General features: G+C 43.8%; 1 protein-coding gene across 6 annotated transcripts in view; it reads right to left on the bottom strand.

The window, feature by feature from the left end:
• The window catches only part of Slc7a6 (solute carrier family 7 member 6), a 32,251-nt gene extending 15,024 nt beyond the window's left edge, over positions 1–17,227 (bottom strand). Inside the window, exons 1-3 of one of the 6 annotated variants that reach the window (XM_034522314.2) lie at positions 17,072–17,133; positions 6,628–6,813; positions 6,255–6,428 (exon numbers count right to left, since the gene is read on the bottom strand). Coding sequence is in view for 4 of the 6 variants with exons in the window: in XM_076915831.1 (XP_076771946.1) it covers positions 6,255–6,813; positions 16,752–16,769 (577 nt within the window). In the remaining 2 variants the exon portion in view is untranslated. Of the gene's footprint in view, positions 1–6,254; positions 6,814–16,751 lie in introns of all 6 variants that reach the window. The other 5 variants (XM_034522315.2, XM_076915832.1, XM_076915833.1 and 2 more) reach the window with 5 other exon arrangements.
• Positions 17,228–22,699: the final 5,472 nt, after the last annotated feature.

Raw genomic sequence — 22,699 nt, 5'->3', positions numbered from 1 at the left:
CTTACTTATTTAACAAGAGACATAAATGTCTGTCAGGTCCAAGGAAATCTAAAATCTTCAGTTGTGGTTATAATAGTAGCAGTGCTTTACCAGGCTAGATTATCAGAACTCCACTGACTTTAGCCTCATTTCTCACATACCTTAATCACCTCCTTTAGACCCTCGCCAGGTCAGTGTTTCAGAAATTCTGCTTTGGTTTTTCTGCTACATGTTGAAACCCAAGCAATACAAAAATGCATTTCTGGACTGGACTGAGTCTCTCATACGAATCCTTCCCTTGACAAGGAGGTAGCCAGGCAACCTAAACTGCAATTCCATCTACATTGAGTCCCAGTTCCCTCTTCCCACAGAGCAGGGCTGGGAACTGAGGCTGAAGAACACCTTTCATATCCTCACAAAAGCAGGTTGGGTGTCTTCCTCAGGAGCATTCATTGAGAGGGAGATACAATTCTATGTAACAACACAGATCCAAATCAGACCTGGTGCTGCACCAGCCTGTCATTCTAGCATTTGGGAGGAATAGAAGTTCAAGGGCAGGCAAGTAAGATGGTTCAGCAAGTAACAGTACTTGCCATCTAGGTTGACAACTTGAGTTTGATCCCTAGGACCCACATACTGATAAGAGAAAACAGACTCCTAAAAGTTATCTCAATGAAACTTTTAAAATATTAACTAAGATCAAAGCCATCATTGGTTACATAGTGAGCTGAAGATACGTAAGGTTATGAGGAAGGAAGGAAGGAAGGAAGGAAGGAAGGAAGGAAGGAAGGAAGGAAAGAAAGAAGGAAGGAAAAAGAGGAGGCAAAGAGTAAATAAATAAAAAAAAAAATGGATAAAGGCACTTGCTGCCAAGCATCCCCAGGATTCTCACAGTGGAAAGAGAAAACCCACTTTTCTGCTGTCCTCTGGTCTCTACACATATGCCATGTCATGCACACATGTGTGGATACACACAAATTTATGTAATTCAAAATTTTTAGCCAGAAGTAGTGGCAAATGCCTTTAGTCCCAACTCTTGGGAGGCAGAGGAAGGTAGATCTGTTTGAGGCCAGCCTGATCTACAGATCAGGTTCCAGGACAGCCAAGGCTACACAGAGAAACCCTGTCTTAAAATACAAAAATGATAATAATAACAATAATGATAATAATATAATAGTAGATTAAAATACTTTAAAACTTTTTCAGATAAAGGAAAAGAAATTATTTTACCTAATGTGTTATTATACAGCTGTAACCCCAGTACATTGTAGGCTGAGGCGAGAGGAGAGGAGATCCAATTTGAAGCAAGCCTGGCAGATACAATGAAGTTTTGTCTCAAACAAGTGCAACAAAAAGAAAAATAAGCCCTTACTCTTCTACAGCTCCTAAGTTGTCAAGAGCCCCTAAGCTTGTTGGGTTGAGTCAGCACCCTGAGACCCACCCATCACTGAAAATTCCAAGACCTCAGAGCACATGTTTAGGAAACTTTTCTAACTGCAGCACTATTGACATTTTGAGCCAGTAAGACTATATATATCCCGTTTGGCAGGATGGTCAACGTCAGTCACTCCTAGCCTCTACCCAACAGATAAGAGTAGCACTGCTTCCCAGTACTTGCATCCCAAAAATGTCTCTGATGCTGCCAAATGCCACCTTTGTGCCAATCTAAGGTCCCACTGAGAACCACTACTTTAGGATAATAAGTAAGACAACCTGAAATTCTACAACCACCATCAATTGCTTAGATTTCCCTGCTAAATGTAATCTGAGAATGGAGTAGGAGAAAGCAGTGGGAAGACAGTGGTGGAAGCAGCAATACTGTCAGGGATCAAGAAAGCAGTGCATATAGAAGGCTGGAGATGGCACAGTAGGACTTGCTGCCTTTCCAGAGGACCTGAGTTTGGTTCTCAGCATGCACACTCAGCAACTTATAACTTCCAGTATCACCAGCTCTAAGGGATACAATGTCCTCTTCTGGCTTCTGTGAGCACTGGCTTACATGTGGTATACACTCACATGTAACACATCTCACACACACACACACACACACACACACACACACACACACACACACACTAAAAGCAAACAATTTACAAAAGATAAAAAAGCAATTACACAGCAGAGAACAGCAGTTGGAATCTTTAATCCAAGCAATAAGGAAACAGGTGGGCAGATCTCTGTGAGGTTCAGGCCAGCTTGATCTACAGAGTGAATTCCAGGCCACTCTGTCTCAAAAAAAAAAAAAAATTTTTTTTTTTCAACAAAACAAAAGAAACAACAAAAATGGCAATGAAGTCTGGATACACAGTGCAAGGAAGCAGAGAACTGCAGGAGACTGGGAGCCACACACACTTAACAGAATCAACTGCTGTTCAAACACAGCTAAGTGTTGGAGGGCCAGGAATCAGGGTTCAAATCTGCCAGGACTTTCTCAAGAGAAAGTGCATTTGTGTCTGCTTGTTTTAGAGACATGATCTTGCTTTGTAGCTCAGGCTGGCTTAGTCCTCACTTTCCAGCCCAGATCAGCCTTTTAACTCAAAGCGGTCAGTCCTGCCTCATCTTCCCAAATGCTGAGATTACAGGAATATGTTACTACATGAGTACTCAGTAGACTGAGGCAGACATGGATTATTTAGCAAGTTCCAGACTACCCTGATCTATGGAAAGAAGGAAGGAAGAAAGAAAGGAAGGAGAGAGGGAGGGAGAAAGAGAGCTGTACAATTCTCCATTGTGTAGGCCTAACAAGTCTGTGGGCCAATCCGGCCTACATATGGGCCTCATAGCCTATGCCCCATAAGTAAACATATGGACACTTCCTGGATCTTACATTCTAGAACAAAACTTGGTCGTAAAGCCCAGCATAAGTGGCACATGCTTTTGATCCCCTAGCTTGGGAGACAAGAGGAAATGAGACCTCTTTGAGTTCAAGGCTCACAGGTCTGTTAGTTACACAATGAGACCCTATCTGAAAAAAAAAAAATTCTTAATGCTTATTTTTATTATTTTAAATTATCCGTATGCATGTGCCTGCATGTAGTTTATGTGCACTTGAGTGTGGGTAAACGTGAAGGCCAGAGAAACTGACTACCCCTGGGGCTGAAGTGATTGCAAGAAGTAAACCACCTGACATAGGTGCTTAGACCTGAACTCAAGTCTGGAAGAACAAACAGTAGCAATAGAGAGCTCTTACTGTTGTTAGAGACAGAGTTTTCTCTGTAGCACTGGCTGTCCTAGAACGTGCTCTGCAGACCAGACTGGCCTGAACTCAGAGACCCACATACCTCTGCCTCCCAAGTGCTGGGATTAAAGGTGTGCACCACAACCCTATCCTGCCTAGGAAGTGTTCTGAGCCATCTCTCCAGCCTCTGGGTTGAAAAATCAAAATCTTTGTGCAATCTCCCAGTCAACAAGGTATACTCCTCTAATGTCTCAATCTCCACCAACACAGTGGACCTTTCTATGTCTTAATTTCAAAATGCCATCTCCTACTTATTAAAACCTCACGTAGGACTCAATGAGGATCCTTCATTTTTTCACCTCAGAAGGTATGTCTCCAGAGATCATGCTGCTCTCAATGTCATTCCTACTCAGTCTCCCTTCTACCTACCATATCTCAGCTCTGTCTAAAGTCTGAGCTTATGCTCTAAATTCCCAAAAAAAAAAAAAGGGGGGGGGAGGGGGGAATAAGCTGAATCCCAAAGCCTCATTGGTTAGAATGCAACATGGTTTTATTTTATAACTTAGCCTTACTTCTGTCAAGTTCCTACCCTCAGATTTGAATTCTGGAACTGCTTGTGCTTCTAAGAAATCCGGAAGCTCATGATTGCAATCCTAAGAAATCTGGGTAAAATACACTGTGAGTCAAAGAGAACCAGAAACCCCATGACTACATTTCTAGGAGGTGATGCCGATTCTTGAATCAAAAGATAAATTCTTGGTATGAAGATGGGCTTTCTGTGCCCAAGGTAACAAAGGAAGAATCATAAGGGGATGGGTGGATTAGCAAATGAAAATAATAATCTTCCATGTATCAAAAATATAGGGGCTGCAGAGATGGCTCAGCATTTAAGAGCACTTGTTACTCTTGCAAAGGAGTTAGGTGTGATTCCTAGCACAAACACAGCAGCTCACAACCAACTGTAAGTCCACTTCAGGGGGATCTGGCATCCTTTTCCAGCCTCTGAGGGCACCAGGTACACATATGGTATGGTATAGATATATATTCTGGCAAAACACTCACATATGTAAAATTAAAATACCAGTCCCCTTAGACTTAGCTGCTCTCTGAATCACACTACTGCTGTCAAACCAATGCACAGGCACTGATGCTCACACAGGAGCTCAAATGCATAGAGCCTTCTCAAGAGCAACTGCATAATACATGAAGGACGCACATGTATTATGTACATGTACACAAGAATTTCCCTTGTAAAACTCAATGCCAAGAAATATGCAGATGCCCTAAAATGACCTTTAAATTTTTATCTTTATTGTGAGTATGTGAGTGCTCGGAGGTCAGAGCACACCTGTGGGAGTAGGTTTTCTCTCTCCACCACGTGATCCTACAGATCAATTCAAGTTGTCAACCTTGGCAGTTAAGTGCCTTTACCTACTGAGATACTCACCAGGTTATTTGCTTATTTAAGTAAGACAGGGTTTCACAAAGTAGCCCTGGCTGGTCTGGTACTTGATATGAAACCCAAGTTGGCCTTGGCAATCCTTTTTGCCTCTGCTTCTCAAGTAATGGGATTATAGGTGTGAGCCAGCAGGATCAGTTCTTAAAACTACTGTCCTGTTTTTATGTTTTGGTTTGGTTTTCAAGACAGGGTTTCACTGTGTCTGTCTTAAAACTCACTCTATAAAGCAAGCTAGTCTTAAATTCAGAGATCCACCTGCCTCTACCTCCCAAATGCACCACCACACTGTTTTATTTTTTATTTGTTTGTCTGATTGCTTTGAGACATGATCTACACTAAGTAGCCCTGGCTGGCCTGGAACTCACTATGTAGAATAAGCTACCCTCAACTCACAGAAATATGGCTGCCTCTGCTTCCAAAGTACTGGGACTAAAACTGTGCACTACTACACCTGCCTAAATTCAGTCTTTAAAAATCTCAGCAAGGCCGGAAACTGTGTGGTGAAGCCCCATTAGAGAGAGCCAAGGAAAAAAAGGACATAGAGCTGGGTCCTGCCTTGCTCCCTCTTCCAGGAGTATCTACTTCTCCTATCTCAAGGAAGATGAAGAGGTTACCTTTATTGTTTGCCCTTAACAAAGCCCTTAAAGTCAGGAGGCAAGGCACACTATGATCGTTTTTTATTAACTCCAAGGTATTACTGATCTATTTTTAAAACTGTCAATAAACTGTATTTACAAGTGAAGTTTTTGCAAGCAGAGATAAAAAAAAAAAAAAAGAACAGAATATGATTAAATACTTCTGGAAGAACAGTGCTAAGAAACACAAGACTAGGCACTAGCCAAATTACTAGCTCTACAAGGCTGGCTAAGTTCATAGCAATCTTCTCTCATTTCCATGATTTCACAGTAAATATCCTTTCTCTGCCCCTAAAAGAAAAGAAATAGGAATCCCCTGGGATCTCTCACACTTGGTTGTAAAACACATAAGTCATGTTCCTCTCAGTGGCAGCAGGCAGAGCTTGTTTACAAAGTCAGTGTAAAGAAATCTGAAACACCAACGGGAAAAGGCCATTTGGTGTGGTGCCTGCTGCTTAGAACAGGTCACAAAAAGCAGCAGTGACAGGAAAGAGGGACCCCCATCATCCAGAGAAGCCTATTTCCTCATTGATGACTTTAAACTAGTTTCTAATGAGAAGCTGGGAGCACAACAACTTAGCTCTGTCACACTAAATAGCCTTGCTCTGACTTGCTCGCTGAGATAAGTTACAAATAGTGATGTTGACATCATCCAAAATACTTTGCTGGCCCTCCAAGAGGGGGAAAAAAAAAATCACTCGGTAAGACAAATACAAGACATGTGCCAACCTGCCTCACAGAGTAGGCAATAGAAATACGGCACAGCTAAGAATAAGAGGAACCTAAGGCCACAAAAGCCACGAGCAGACTCAAACTTCTCCAATTTCCATCCTGTTTACTCATCTCTCAGAACCAAATAAGTGATTAAATTATTTTTTCAAAAGGTATGATGCTTCACACCTTCCCTCCTCCCCAAGAGCAAAATAAAACATTCAGGTATCAGGTACCCAGACAAATAACATAGCACCCCACCCCTCCACACATGTTCCCCACCCATACTTACATATGCAGGCAGCAGCGAGGAGACGGCAGGCCAGGTATGGAGGATCACAGGTGGGGAAAGAGGGCTTGATGATGTAGTTGGCAAAGGTGATGGCGATGATGGCCTGACTGGTGGGCTCAACAATTAGAAGTGAGACCCACAGGCGGATAAAGGCAATGAAGCCTCCGAAGGCCTCTAGAATATAAGCATAACTAGCCCCTGACTTGGTGATAGTGGTCCCCAGTTCTGCATAACAAAGGGCACCCACAACAGAGAAGAGCCCACCAATGGCCCACACTACAAGTGACAACCCATAGGAAGCAGTATATTTTAGAACACCCTTGGGCGAGACAAAGATCCCTGAGCCAATCATGTTGCCCACCACCAGGCTGACCCCGTTCAGCAAGGAGATCTCCTTCTTCAGCTGCATAGTTTCTGGAGACCCTTGAGATGGTGAGCTGGCATCTTCTTTTACAGTGTGCTGGTTGGCCTTGGGGAGAAGATGGTAGGTGGGTGTGGGACTCCCAAGCTCCCTGGCTTCCATGGTAAATGGTTTCTGTACGCCTGTGTTTACTGTGGCCTGGCAAAGAAAACAAGTATGTCAAGTCTAGGGCAGGAGCTAGTGTTACTTCTGGCTTAGTTATACCTGCCAGTCAGCCAGATTTCCCTGCCCAGCACCTACTTAGGTAGAGCATGCAACACATAAAACACAACAGGATTGTCCCAGTTTCGATCATCGGACACAGGGAACTTGAGGTAGGCAGTATCCAACACTCCTGAGTAAGTCAGACAATGTGAGCACTCAGTTCCAACCTAATGACAACTTGCAACAAGAGATCCTCTTACTGAGCAAAGAGGCCAGCAAAATTGTATTAGTCCACAGTAGATTCTCCCTAGTTTTGCTCAATTCTATTTGATTGTCTGAGACAAAGTCTGCCTATGTAGTCCTGGCTATCCTGAAACTCACTGTTAAGACAAAGCTGATCTCAAACTCAAGTGCTAGAAGAATCAAAGGTGTTAAAGCTCACAAACTTGTCCATCAGAGAAAACCAGAGTACCCACCTACAGCAGACGCATAGCACTCACCAGCCTGAAAGACAAGTGAGACCACAGAAAAAGACTAGAAAAATCATTCCAAGAAATCCTGCCACTTGGCTCTTTGTAAACAGTGATTTCTACTGTAAACAGAGAGTTCTACAGGAATTCAGGCACATCTGCAGTTAGATGGAGGGAAGGTTTAAGAAGATGCTAAGAAGAATGTTTCATCACTAATACGGCTTGATGTGCTGGCACACACCTTTAATCCTAGCACCAGGATAGGCAGAGGCAGGCAGAACTCTGAGTTCAAAACCAGCCTCATCTACAGATTGAAGAGAGTGAGTTCTGAGACAGCCAAGACAATACAGAGAAACCCTGTGTCAAAAAAAAGAAAGAAAGAAGAAAGAAGGAAAGGAAGAAGGAAGGAAAGAAAGAGAGGGGAAAAGAAGAAAAAGTATGAGGTTGTTGCAGAGATCTTCAGGAAAACATCCCCAAGCATCACCATGTATACACCCACCTTCCCCACAGATCTCTGCTTGCTGATTCAATATCTTTCTTTTCTCAAGTATCCAAAAGAGCTTACAAGGTTACAAGAAAGAAGGGAAAAGAGACAGCCAGGCGCACCCTAACTTGGGGCTAACCTGCCATTGGCTTATCTGCTTTTCTCTTCTGCATGCTCCTCACTACCATCTGAGGCTACAAAGCAATTCTCCCAAAATAATTCCCAGAGTCTTGTCCCTAACCAAAGCCATAGCCTCCTCTTAGTTATAGAACCAGCACTGGGAAACATCTTGAAAAGATGCCATGTGCATGTACAGAAACACACTCACTCTCTTTGGGTCTGAGTTGGACCAACCCAAAAGAAAGTGGATTCTATTCTTATCTTACCTAAGAAGGCTCTGCCAAAAAAGTAAATCTCCTGACTCCCCAAACTGGCCTTCTCCCTTCCTCAATCCCTGTGCTGGTCAAGAGTCAGAACCACTGAACCTACCTCACCTTTGGGAAGAGGAATGTGGTGGGCCATAAATTTCCACCCAGGAGTCAGTCCTTAAAAGGTCACAGGGATAACTTCTAGAGGCAAGAATGTAATCTGCTCTATTCAACAAAGTTATAAATCTATGCAGACTGGCACACGCCTGTGATTCCAGCACTTGGGAGGCTGAGGCAAGGAGATCCCAGGTTCAAAGTAAACTACATTGTGAGACCCTGTCATTTTTTTTAAAACTGGGGGTGGGGTGTGGCTGGAGATCAGAAGAGCAAAAAATGTCTATATCAGATCATGGCTTCACATGCCTCGGAGCAAAGGAACCAAGGTCAGTTCTCAGGGGAGTGAAATGTTCTTAAGGGAAAATCATATCTCCACAGACCCCACACAAAGCCCTTGTCTTAATTGTCCCAATTCCCTTCCAAGGGTCTGGACCTGGGCCCAAATTAAAAAGCTTGTGTGGGGGAGGCAGAGGCAGGAGGATTTCTGAGTTCGAGGCCAGCCTGGTCTACAGAGTGAGTTCCAGGACAGCCAGGGCTATACAGAGAAACCCTGTCTCGAAAAACCAAAAAAAAAAAACTTGTTTGGGGCATGAGAAATTTCTAGAAATCCAGAAGAGTGAACTCAGCCTACCTCTACTTTAATAAGACTAGACTTATTAAAGTCTAGAAAGCACTGTTCATTCTTGGCACTAAGCTATGCAAGTTTCCCTATGCAAGCATGTGGAAGCATATTTGTTTCACATGTCTGTCAAGTGAGTCCAGGTTTCCATGGGAACAAATCGAGTAAATAGCTAGGAGTGCACACTCTCATGTAAGAGTGAAGTACAAAGAGACCTTCCAGGTACCTTTTCTACCTAACCCAATACACAGACAGGCAGAAAAGCCTGGCCCTAGAGACCACTCAGTCTCTTCAAATCCATCAAAACTTAGTTGAGAATGTTATCAGGCATTCTTTTGGTATGTGAACAACCTGGCACTAGTGCATCTGATACACTAGACAAAGTCCCCAGTGGCTTGTTCTGCAATGATGTGCTATGATCAATCACAGCCCTAGAAGACCTCTTGCCTAGAACCTCAGTCTCACCTGAATGAGGGACAAGCAGTTTACGAAGGACTCCTCTCTCCTTCAGCCAAGGAGAAAGTCCTTTTCTTCATTCAAACACAATTATCACGATAAGCCTGTCCTTGGCCAAAGTAATTAAAACCCCTATCTTTTTTAACCCAAGAGCAAAATTGTGAAATAACTACAATAAACTCCTGAGGACAGGTGGCTAAATTCCAGGCTTGCTTGGCCACAAAACTCCAAGGTCATTCTTTACCTTTCTTCTAAATCTAACCCCTACCTCACATTCCTCTAGAGAACCTGCCAAGCACCTCATTCTCTAGAGTTGTATGTAAAGACTCAGTAATAAGAAAAAATCAGTATGGGCATGGATCATGTCTACCAGATGTGGCAACATGGACACAAGAAAGATCAGAAATCCCAGGACTCACCAGCTAGCTGCATCTCACCATTCTCTGACCTCCAGCTGTTCTTTCCAAAAGTCTCACTGACCTTCTGTTAGTATTATATATAGATATAACTATATATTACTAAATTATATATACACATATGTGTAGATAGATAGATAGATAGATAGATAGAGTTAGTATAGTGTATATATTTCTGCTAGACAATATAAAACTCTTCAATAAAAGGCAAAGGCTTGGACCAGAGAGATGGCTCAGTGGGTAAAGGCACTTGTCACCAAGCCTGATGACCTGATTTTGATCCCCAGAATCTATATGGTAGAGAGATCCAACTATCACAAGTTGTCTCTGACCTTTACACACATGCATTCATGTATACACACAAATATACACAATAAAAGGTTTTGAAGATGAAGAAGAGGAAATTATGATAAAGTTGGGCCAAACATTTGAGAAAGATTAAGAGATAATTTGTACACCATTTCAAAAACCAAAAGAAAGAAAAGTAACAACAAAAAAAATCATTTGTGCCTGAGGAAGAGACCTGAAATTCTAGTCAAAACCACTGAGAATAATCTCTGTGCCAGGCAATAACCCAGAAAGACCCATCCCACCCAGACACAAGGAAACTGAGGCTGAACCAGAACAAAAGGAGACCCTCCCTGCTCCCCACATAGCACACCATACACTGAGAAGGACTAAAGCTGAGAGTAGAACATAAACTTTGAGAAAAAGTCTTCCCCATAACAAAGCAAACCAAGCACAAGGAAATACCAGGAGACTCTGAAGCCAAAGTTACCTAAGGCAACAACAAAAACCCAACAAGTCTATAGAATCAGTCCAAATTCTTCAACCAACAACCTTACAAAAGGGTCATACCCATTTCTCAGAATAAAAATTATATATCTCAATTTTCTTCTGTCCTACAAACTATGAAAATCACTAATGAAGAAGAAGAAGAAGGAGAAGGAGAAGGAGAAGGAGAAGGAGAAGGAGAAGGAGAAGAAGAAGAAGAAGAAGAAGAAGAAGAAGAAGAAGAAGAAGAAGAAGAAGAAGAAGAAGAAGAAGAAGAAGAAGAAGCAGAAGAAGAAGAAGCAGCAGAAGCAGCAGAAGCAGCAGAAGCAGCAGAAGCAGCAGAAGCAGCAGAAGCAGCAGAAGCAGCAGAAGCAGCAGAAGCAGCAGCAGCCGCCACCACTACTCTCTAGAGGCAAGAAATCAACATGTCCAGACTTACAGAGGACTCAGACATTAGAAAAACCAAACAGACTGTTTAAAATAAATATAATGGAGAGGCAGAAGTAATCAGTGGCCTGTAGTCCGAATAGACAAATAAAACAACCACTATCAAATGGTCGTAAGTGGGGGAAAAAAAACTATTTTAAACTATTTAGAATATAAATGAAACCTGAAGAAAAATGCAGAAATGCACTGTAGGTTTGTAGCATAAAGAAAAAAAATGTCCAGCAATACTATCATAAAAAATAGGAGGCAGCCGGGCAGTGGTGGCGCACGCCTTTAACCCCAGCACTTGGGAGGCAGAGGCAGGCGGATTTCTGAGTTCGAGGCCAGCCTGGTCTACAGAGTGAGTTCCAGGATAGCCAGGGCTACACAGAGAAACCCTGTCTCGAGAAACCAAAAAAAGAGTAGACTGTGATTAAAGACTCATGACATTTTATAAAGTACAGCTCAGTGGTAGAGAACTTGCCAACCATATAATTATGGCCCTATTCCCTGGAAGCCAGTAAAAGATTTACACTGTAAAATTAGGGCAACAATTAAAAAAATATTAAAGAAGAGGTATAACTAATAGCCAACAGTTGAGAGCTGATGTGATGACACATGTCTGTATACCAGGTTTACCTCACACTTGCCTCTACAGGAGCCCTGAATACTGAGTACTGAGACTACAGGGGTGTACCAAGTCTACCTGAAATAGCAGACTTTAATTCAGCTAAAGATACTATTAATATGAAGCTGTAGAGATGGCTCAGCAGTTAACAGCACTGACTGTTCTTCCAGAGGTCCCTTTTCCAGTGTGTCCGAAGACAGAGACAGTGTACTCACATAAAATAAATACATCTTTTAAAAAAAAGATACCATTAATAGTGTTAGATTGGCTACAAAGCAAATCTCAATATGCAATCTATCGGAAATCACTTTAACTATAAAGACATAAATAAACTACTGAGAAAAGGAGAAAAATTTAAATTAAAAAAAAAAAAAAAAAAAAAAAAAAACCCAAACAGGAAGGGTATAGCTCAGTGGGTAGAGCATTTGCCTAGTGTGCACAAATTCCTCAGTTTGCTCTCCAGTACAGCATAAACCAGCATAGATGCCCATCCTGTAATCTCGGTACTCAGAAAGTGAAGGCAAAAGGATCAAAATCATTTATCCTCAACTATATATCTAATGCAAAGCCAGCCAAGATTACATGAGGCTCCAGCCTAGGCTACGGTGTGTTTCAAAAAAAGAAAGAAAGAAAACATAAATCAAAAAGAAGTTGGGAGCCCAGCATGGTGTTACATACCTACCAACTGGGGAGAACAAACCAAGGTAGAAGGATAACAAACTAAGTGTGTACCCTTAACTACATAGAGAGAGACCCTATCTCAAAAAAGAGGCCAGAAAAGTGGCTCACCAGGTAAACAGCACTTGCGCAGTCTGATGACCCAAGTTTAATTCCTGGAACTCATGAAAAAAAATCAGATGTACATCTGCAATCTCAGCACTGCAATAGGGCCAGATAGGACACTGAGATAGAAAAATCAGGAGGAAGCTGGTCGCCAGATAGCCTGGAGTATGTGAACAGTAACAATCAGCAAGACAGATTTTTGTCTCAACAAGTTAGAAAATGAGAACCAATTCCTAAAAGTTGTCCTCTGATCTCCACATTCCATGGTTCTAATGTGTCCACACTCACATAAATATGAAGAATAAAAGAACTTTAAAAGCAAATATAAATGAAACAAAAAAAAAGATGATTTTGTTAAAAGCTGTTTAAAAAATACATGCACGGGTTGGGGTGGTGGTAGTGCATGCCTTTAATCCCAGCACTTGGGAGAGAGAGGCAGGTGGATCTCTGTGAGTCTTAGACCATGTAAATGTAGATCTTATGGGACTGGAGAGATGGCTCAGCAGCTAAAAGCACTGGCTGTTCTTCAAAGGACCAGGGCTCAAATCTCAGCACCCCAGTTCACAACTGTCTGTAATTCTAGTTCCAGAGGATCTGATACCCTTACATAGACACCATGGAGACAGAATATAACACTAATGTAAATTTAAAAACAAATATTTTTCTTAAATCAAAAAAGCATATATATATATGGGATTGTTTTTCTTTTGAGACAATGTCTCCCTCTGAATCAGAAGCCAAGCTGTCCTAGAACTCAGTATTTAGACCAGCATAAACTCCAGACATTCTGTCATGTACTTGTTTTTCAGGTAAAAGCTAATAAAGGAAGATAATAATGGGAACATGACAACAGTAATGATTTAAATTGCATTTAGTCAGTCCCACAGTATACACAGGCCTGAAAAAGGACTCCCTACATATGTGAAAGACATTGTCTATCCCATCCCTACAGAGATCTGCAGACTCTCAAACAATGGGATGACAATTGCTGATTTAAGTGACCCATTTTAAGCCAGGATCAAGTCTGGTATTAGAAGTGGGTTATCAGAAATCCTACCAAATCACCTGAGTTGATTGCCTTCAATTTTTATACAATACTTAAAACAAATCAGTATAAAACAATCACATATAGTTACTAGTCTCAGTCTCTAACATGCTGATAATCACTACAAATTTTTTTTCCATGAACCATTCAATGCACCCCTCCAAAAAATCCTTTCCTGAAATAACAATGTCACATTCTACTTGTAAAGACACATCCCAGGGGCAGAGTGTGACTCAATGGGTAGAGTGCATATTTAGCAGGGATGAGGCTTGAGGTGCTGGGTTCAATCCCCAGCACTGAAAAGAAGAAAAATAGGAAGAGGAGGAAGAAGAGGAGGAGAAAGAAGAGGAGGAGGAAGAAGAGGAGGAAGAAGAGGAGGAAGGGGAGAAGGAAGAGGAAGAGAAGAACACCAGTTTTTTCCAGTTCATCCTATTTCCCAGAAGCTCTTGGAGCAGGTTGTAAATGAGTTCCCGAGACCCCTACAATTTCTTCATGAAAATTTAATAAGGAAACTACCATGTGTACTTTTTTTTAAAAAAAGTAAATCAATATAAAAATGCAATTACAGGTCTGGAGAGATGGCTCAGTGGTTAAGAGCACTAACTGCTCTTTCAGAGGTCCTGAGTTCAATTTCCAGCAACCACATGGTGGTTCACAACCATCTGTAATGGGATCTGATGCCCTCTTCTGGTGCATATGAAGACAGTATACTCATCATATTTTATATAATAAAATAAATGCAATTACAAAGAGAGGTGTCAATATTTATTGTAACTTTTTTTTTTTTTTCGGTTTTTCGAGACAGGGTTTCTCTGTATAGCCCTGGCTGTCCTGGAACACAGTCTGTAGACCAGGCTGGCCTCGAACTCAGAAATCAGCCTGCCTCTGCCTCCCAAGTGCTGGGATTAAAGGCGTGCACCACCACGACCAGGCTGTGTTTATTTTTCTTGAGACAGGATCTCTCTCTCTCTAGCAGCTCAGGCTAACCTGGAACTCATTACATAGTTCAGGCTAACCCGGAATTCATTACATAGCTCAGGGGGCCTTGAACACTCGAACTCTCAGCCTCCTGCCTAATGTGATTAGCCATCATATCTTAAATTATAAGTTACCAGAAATTACTCTTTAGGAAACATAAAATAAAAACAAAATTGTGACTCATGCCTATAATCCCAGCACTTGGGATGCTAAAAGTCAGCCTGGGCTACATGAAACCCTATCTTGAAAAAAAATTTTTTTAAATACATAATTTTAAAATAAATACATAATTTATGTATACAACTAATAACATGTTATGTTTCATAATGCTATAATTTTTAAACCCTTTTCCTAGCATCATAGTTACAGTGTGTACAAATAACTACAGATTCCTTTTAATAAATCACTAAACTCCCTCCCTAAAAAAGCAAATAAAGAACAGAGTGGTAATATTCACCTGTCCAAACTAAATAAAAATTCACATTTTTAAAAGTTGTTTCATCACAAATGGGTCAGGTACCAAGGAAAAAATAATTCCTTGCAGTGAGGGCTAATTCTACTTCTCTGCTTTGGCCATTCAATCTCTGCAACAAAGAATAAGTTTAGTTACTTATCAAAAAAATTAACTTATAAAAAGCATCCGTAAGGGGGTAGAGGCAGGAAGATCTCTGAGTTCAAGGCCAACCTAGTCTATAGAGTGAGTTCCAGGACAGCCAGAAATCCTGACTCCAAAGACAAAACACCCGTCCCAAATCATTCCCTTCTAGGTTGCTATAGCTCTGGAGTCTAGGGTCCTAAGGGCATCATTTACATAACTTTTGTAGAAACACATCCACACTCTAGAGACTATAGCAAGAAAGCAAAAATGTCAGGAAATTTCCTCTACCAAAAAACTTGGTAGATCAGCCACGTAACTGGAATATACTTTTGGTTTTAAATAAATAAATAAATAAATAAATAAATAAATAAATAAAAAGCCGGGCAGTGGTGGCGCACTCCTTTAATCCCAGCACTTGGGAGGCAGAGGCAGGCGGATTTCTGAGTTGGAGGCCAGCCTGGTCTACAGAGTGAGTTCCAGGACAGCCAAGGCTATACAGAGAAACCATGTCTGGAAAAACCAAAAAAAAAAAAAAAAAAACCAAAAAAAAAAAAAAAAAAAAAAAAGCTGAGCATAGTGATGTTTATCCCAGTGGGAATGGGGCTCAAGGCCAGCCTTGTCTACAGAGAAGAGTCCAACCAAGGCTACACAGAGAAACCCTGTCTCCAAAAGGGGGAGAAAACTCAAGCTTATGGTTTCTATCTTTGTCTTTCTTTTTCTCTCTGGTTCGAGGTGCTAGAAATGAAACCCAGGACTCTGCACGGCAAGTACTATCCAAGGCCGGCTATCTCCATCAGGATTGATTTTTCCACACATTTGCCAGGAAAGAAAAATCAAATGTAACTCAAGTAAACAGCCTAAGACCCAAGTCGGGAAGCAAAAGTCATCTGTATGAAATCACAATGGAACTTTTAACAAAATAGGAAGCCTGGGTAGCTTCCTGAAGGACCTCACCAGGTAAAGAGGTAAAAATGACCCCAAGAAGCAGATGCAGACTTTAAATCTGCTCCTGCTAAGTCTTCAAATCCGGAATCGGCTCTCAAATATAAGGAGCCAAACAGCTGAGAACACTGTCTGTTAGATCAGCTGCCCAAAACAGAGGGGGTCGTTCCTCCCCGACCCCACTGCCCCCATTAACAAGAGGAGACTGAATTCTTTCCAACACATAACCCAGTGTACGCGATTGGTTCCCCCAAGACTTGTTAAATTAGATGTTTTCTATTTATACTGACCCATTACACAACACGGTGACCAGCCTTTTTGGCTTAGCGCACAGTACAGAATTTTCAGAATATTTCCCAAATATTTTCTGACATGAGATGGCCCAACGAGATGACAAAATACGGAGACACTCAAGAGAGGCACAACAAGAGCACGGTGTTCCCAAACGCCAATACCTCAGCACTCTCAGTCCCAAGACGGAGTCAGAGGTTTCAAAAGCCCCAAGAAGCTGCATTCCTGCATTCACACGCCCGCCCTGCAGTCTCTGCCCTGCTCACACTCACGGTCCCTCGAACAACGGCTTCCTCCTCCTCGCCACCTCTCAGTGCTCCAGGGAGGATCACTCAGGCTCACACACGGTCACGGACTGCGGAGGACTCAGTCCTTCAGTCTTTACGCCCTTCGCGTGTCTCACACTCAAACCTCCTCCACTGTCTCCGTCCCCCTCAGGGTCGCACACCCTCCAGAGTCAGCCACCCTCACGCCCACAGCTTTTCTCCTCACACTCTGGGTTTTTCCGTCACACACACATACACACCCTACACTCACCATCTCGCAGTTTTTCATACCCGGTCCCCCTCACACTCGGGATCTTGCACACTCACAAAGTCACTCGGGGTCTCTCCTCTCACACACGCGCGCGCGCGCGCGCCCCCGCGTCTTCCTCACACCACCGTCCACTCCGGGATCCACGCTCCCGGCGTCCTCCTCTCAGCCGCGGCGTCTCTCCCGCGCCCTCCGCTCCACGCGGTTTCTGGCCCGCACCCAGCACGCGGCGACGGAGGCCACGCAGAGGGTTCGGCCGCACACTCTACGGCCCCCGGGCCAAACCGGAGCCAACCCCTCACCTCCTCCGCCCGGCCAGTTACCTCCTCGTGGCCCGGAGCTGCCAGGATGCTCCGTCGCGCCGTCGCCCCGGCCGCTCAAGCCCCGCCCACGCCACGTCACTCGCACCGGATCGCGACAGCGCGCGCCGCCTGGGGACCCGGCTCCGAGCGGGGGCCCCAGACGGCGTTGCTTCCGGGCACTAGAGCACGCCGGGGCCCTAGGCGATCCGCGTACCGTTACCGAGCAGCCTCCAGCAGGCCGCGCCCGGGCCCTCCCCGGGGACCGTAACTGGAGTGCGGTCACCCTCACCTGGGATGGACCCTCCCGGGCTCCCCACGCAGTCACTTGAAGCCTCTGGGGCTCCACGTGAGGATGCTGCTACTTGGAGCTCTAAAGGGCCCATACACTCCTTTTTCTTCTTCGCCTTTGGGGACTGCACGCCCAGTGGAACCCCAGACAGTTGACACAAAGAGCTCTGGACCACCTCCCATCTAAATAACTGCCTCCCTTCATCCTGGGGAACCCAAGAAGAAGTACACTCCCGGGACCGGTGCTCTGATGCTCAGTTCAGACTCAGTTCGACCCTGGAAGGCTGCCACTTCTTGCTCTCTTTGCTTTGTCCCGGTCTCCCCCGACCCTGCTCACACCCCTCTACGGGAAGCTGCGACGACATCCTGTCCTTTTTTTTTCTCCCGCTGATTGCTCCTCTATCTCCTTTTATCTTTTTCTCTAGTGGCGCTAGCGTTCAAAGACCTCCTGCCTTTTATATTCCACTGGACCTTCTAACTGACCAATCTGGCAGGAATAAATAGAAAGAGACACTTGTGCTCTTCTCTTAGGCTATCAGACTTTAAAAAAAAAAAAAATGGACCCCAAGAAATCAGTATTTCCTCCAGGAATAGCCAACTAGGAGAGGAAGTGGCTGAAGCGTCCAAAGGAGGAACTTATCTCCTGGAGAAAATTTTACAACTTGTCAGATGACCTTGAAAGAGACAGACTTGGAATTTGTTTGCAAGGGACCGCACTCTTTCTGCATTTCTCGTTCAAGATTTAAGCCTTATTAAGAGTTAAAATAGTGCAGGGCATGGTGGCTCATACTTTTATTTTTAATCTCAGCACTCAGGAGGCAGAGGGAAGTCAATCTCTGAATTGGAGGCCAGGCTGGTCTACAAAGCGAGTCCAAGACAGCCAAGGCTCTGTTACACAAAGAAACCCTGTTGGGGGCGGGGCCAGAGGGGGTGTAAGTAGTTAAGAGCACTTGAAGAGGAAAGGGATTCTATTCCCAGCACCCCCATGGTGGCTCACCACCACCTGTAACCCGTTTTTCTGGACCCAACAGGCACGCATGTTGCATACAGGCAAACAAACATACACAAAAGATAATTTTTTAAGTTAAATTTTAAATTAAATTAATTTTAAATTAATATTAGAGTTTAGTGACACCTGCCTTTAATCCGAGGGGGGAGGGGTCAAGGGAGGTGGATCTCGGTTAGTTCAAATTCAGCCAAGGTTACAGAGTTAGACTCTGTTTCAAAATAAACAAAAAACAAAAAATTTTTAAACCCTCTTGGGTGGTGGTGGCACAGGCCTTTTTTTAATCCCAGCACTCAGAAGGCAGAGACAGGCAGATCTCCGAGTTCTAGGCCAACCTGAACCGCTTGCTACATAGCAGTTCTGGGACAGAGAACTCTTGTCTTGAAAAATAAAAAAAAAAAATTTTTTTTTTTTAAAAAAATAAAGAAAGAAAAAGGAAGAAAGAATAAAAAAGAAAAACTTAAACTCTATTCTCATATCAGGAACCCCCAAAGACACATTTGAGGGGAATCACTGGCTATCTTTGTCCTTCTTCCCAGTGTAGCCACATTGAATAAATCTTTCTGCTTTTCATTATTAATTTGGCTCCCTTTATCAGGATGCATGGCTAAACCTAGTTTGTTGAGGAACAGGCCAAATCTGGTACCATGATCTTCTTGTCCACTATTCATCGAACCGGATCTGCTTCCCAGTCACTCAAACCGTTCTTCCCACCCACTCCGTGGGGAGTCTGGAAACAGCTCAACTCTCTCCCTAGTCTGCATGCCAGTCCTGGCCAGCTGCCTCAGATCCCAGCCTGCAAGCACCTGCCACATGCCCTCCATGCCCCACCCAAAACTACTTAAAATATTATGAGATTGGCTTTGTTTGTTGGTTTGTTTTGTGAAATTCTACAAAGAGTGAACTTCTGTAACTTGATTGGGTGGTTCTACTAAGTGCAAAATTTGTAATGTCAAAGTCATGTTGAAATAACAGGATTGTATACACCTGTGAACCTAACACACACACACCCCCATGGGGTAGGAGATATATTAAAATACAGATTGAAATAGCTTCAGGCCTCCCCTAAACAGGCTGGAGAGATGGTTCATCAGGTTAAAAGTGTCTCTGGGGGCATCATCACATACTCACATACACATCCAATTAAAAATAACATCTTAAAACCTGCCCCACCCCCACCCCCATCACTCCCAGAGGCTCTACCCTACATAATCCAGCCATTTTGGTCTCTTGCTCCCTCCTCCTCCTTCTCATCTCTGCAAGAATCCTTTTCTCTCTTTTTCTCTTCCCCCTCCCACCCCTCTCTCCCAGAGGTGACTTCCCTGGCCTCCTTCCTTGGTGACAGTGAACTCTCCCACCCAAGAGCAGCTTCCCAATAATCTAATATAATCTAATTAGGCCTGAATTGGCTCATTTCACAGGTGGAAAAATAACCTATCACTCACCTTTAATCCCAGCACTCCGGAGGCAGAGGCAGGGGGATTTCTGAGTTCGAGGCCAGCCTGGTCTACAGACTGAGTTCCAGGACAGCCAGGGCTACACAGAGAAACCCTGTCTCGAAAAAACAAACAAACAAACAAACAAAAAATAATCAAACCTCTCCTAAAACACTTTCCATCCTCCTTCCTGATGAGAACAGGGACATCATCACTCCTGGGTATGGTTGAAGAGAAGGATTTTCTTGCAGATATGAGGGAGAGCACAGCCAGAGGCATCTGGAAGAGTCCAGACTGAACATGGCCAACAGAATAGACCAGGCCGTAAGAGGTGACAGGGTGGAGGAAAGCAGGAGAGGAGAGAGAGGGAGGAGAGAGGGAGGAGAGGAGGCAAGGACCAAGAGGCCAAGAGAAGAGACAAGAGAACACGTAGCCAAAATGGCAGAGTGTATACAGAAAAAAAGAAGCTGGGGGAAGGGAAGCAAGCTCAGAGGATGAAGAGGTTTGGGAGCTGGTAACAAACACTGTCTCTCCAGTGGGTGGTAACAAAGCCTGGCAGCCTCAGCCTTTTTACTATGTTAATAGGAACCACAGCCTTTTGTCCCAGGTTTCTTGGGAAGTTAACAACCTATAGGCCTAGGATGCAGTCCTTGAGGAGCCCTTGTGGGTGCTGCCCCCTTTTGGATTCTCTTCTTAGGACCCTTGAAGAATCTCTGGTGCAGCTCAAAAGGGCCCCAAATTCAGGCTCCAGGTCCAAAGGAGGAGCATGGTGTCTACAGACAGGATTTCACTAGGTCTTCTGAGGATGGGGAAGGTTTCCCAGCACAAACCCGCAGACAGACTCTGATTCCCTGACGGGTAGGGGGTAGAGGGTTGGGGAACAGGGTACAGAACCACCAATACTTCTTTGATGCAAACTCCCTACCCTACCTGAGAAACCCTGTTACCTAGAGATCCACAGACAGTCAGGCAGTGACTGTTGGTATTTGGGGGAGGGAAACTGCTGGAGGTATTGCAGCCTGGGCAGCAGCTGGATGCCCTTACATCCTTACACACCTTCTGGAAGAGTAAGTGAGCCCGCATAGATTTAGATCAGTTGAGCCTGACCCTTCACTTCTGGAACTCAGTCCCTCCAACAGCTTCCTCCATTCAATGAGAGGCACCCATTTGTCCTTGCAATAGCTATGGAGAGAAATCTGGCGTCCATCGAGACCTCTGGCTTTGCTGTCTCACATCCACATAGAGAAGCAGCTCAGCCAAAAGTTCACTCACTATGTACACCGGATCAGAGGCTTTCCAACATCAGCATCCCTGTTTTACGAGCGCACCCTGCAGGATACAGTTATGTATCCTCGTTAATCAGATAAGGAAGCTGAAGCTCAGGAAAGTCAAAAGCATCACCCAAGCAAACGGGCTGATGCTGGCAGAATGCCTTCTCTGCAGCTATGAAACTGAGGTACCCGTAGGGCTCAAAAAGAGTTGGAATGGGAGGGGGGAGGGTGCAGAGAGATAGCTCAGCAGCTAAGGGCACTGCCTGCTCTACCCGAGGACCTGGGTTCAATTCCCAGAACCTATATGGCAGCTCACAACTGTCTGTATCTCCTGTCCTGAGGGAATGAAACCACCAATGGACATAAAATTATAAATAATAAAAAAAAAAGCTTCGGAATGAATGAGTAGTTCCTACAAGGTCATCATGAAAGATGTCATGGTGGGTAAGTGTCAAGCTGGGTTGGACCTAAGAGTGAGACTTTTCATGTTTTATCAACTTTTCACTTGGGCCAGTGCCACAGCTGGGCTTGTGTGTTCATACCTCATTTCCCTTCTTGACCACCCCTTCCTTCCATGCATTACACCTGGTACAGTGAGGCTTAGATCGCCCTCTAGTGGCCCCCAGAGTATAGCAACACCTGGAGTCTAGTCTGGCCAACTCAATGGAAACTGGTGTTGAACTGTTTCTACACCACAAAGTTTAGGCTGGGGCCCAATCCCTCTGCATGCTTCCCTATTTCAGACACTCCCTTTATCCGTCTCCATGTGCTATCTGTCTCCATGTGCTCCTACGTCTTAGTCATCATCCCTACTCATCCCTCTCTAAGCTAGTCTCTCTCCCTCCTGCTAGAATCCTTGAGAACAGGAAAGCTCACAGGAGACTATGGACTTCTATGTCTTCTACTCCTGGGTTTTCAGGGCTGGCAATAGTTTCCCAGTATCTAAAGCAAAAACCTTCTGGTGAAGTTATAGCAGTCCTGTGTCTGATTTCTTTGTATGGTTTCTTGTTCAGGCAGGTAAGATGCTGAATCTAGGAAAGATGACCTCTTAAAATGAACTTTAAATTCAAAGCATTGAGGGCAAAAAGGCCTTGTGCACACAGATAGGCGCTGGAGAAGCCAGCAAAGTTAAACACACAGCTTCCCTCTTCACTGGACTGAGGTGCCCAGCTGTTCTTCCTGGAATGCCAGGAATGATGGAGTTTCACAACTTGGTGATCCTTTGCTGTCTGATGAGACAGACTCAGTCCATACCTCCCAGAATTTACTTATCCCAGATGCTTTCCCCTTAAATCTTGAACATTGCTTTTAGGTTATAAAATCTATTCTGAGTGATGTCACCTGTGCTTCACAAAGGCCTAAGTGACTTCTATGTTATCTTAGGGCCAGGCCAATCCTGAGACTCCCACAAACATATTTACTTCAGCCATTCTCCCTCATCTTGTGCATTATTTATTTCTAAGTCAACAAGAAACCATCTATGGATGAAGCCATATGTACTTTGCAAAGAGCTTCAATGCAAGCAAGCATGTTTTAAATTGTTGTGCACTTGGGACTGAGTTAATTGTCATCTGAATATTTTCTCCCCAAACTATGCTGTGCTTAAATATGGCCAAAGTAAAATTATTTTGGGGCCAGACTCTAAAAG

The sequence above is a fragment of the Arvicanthis niloticus genome, chromosome 18 (genome assembly GCF_011762505.2).
Source record: "Arvicanthis niloticus isolate mArvNil1 chromosome 18, mArvNil1.pat.X, whole genome shotgun sequence".
NCBI classification, from domain to species: domain Eukaryota; kingdom Metazoa; phylum Chordata; class Mammalia; order Rodentia; family Muridae; genus Arvicanthis; species Arvicanthis niloticus.
Note: the sequence above shows the minus strand (reverse complement) of the source record. Positions and strands in the feature narration are given on the sequence as shown.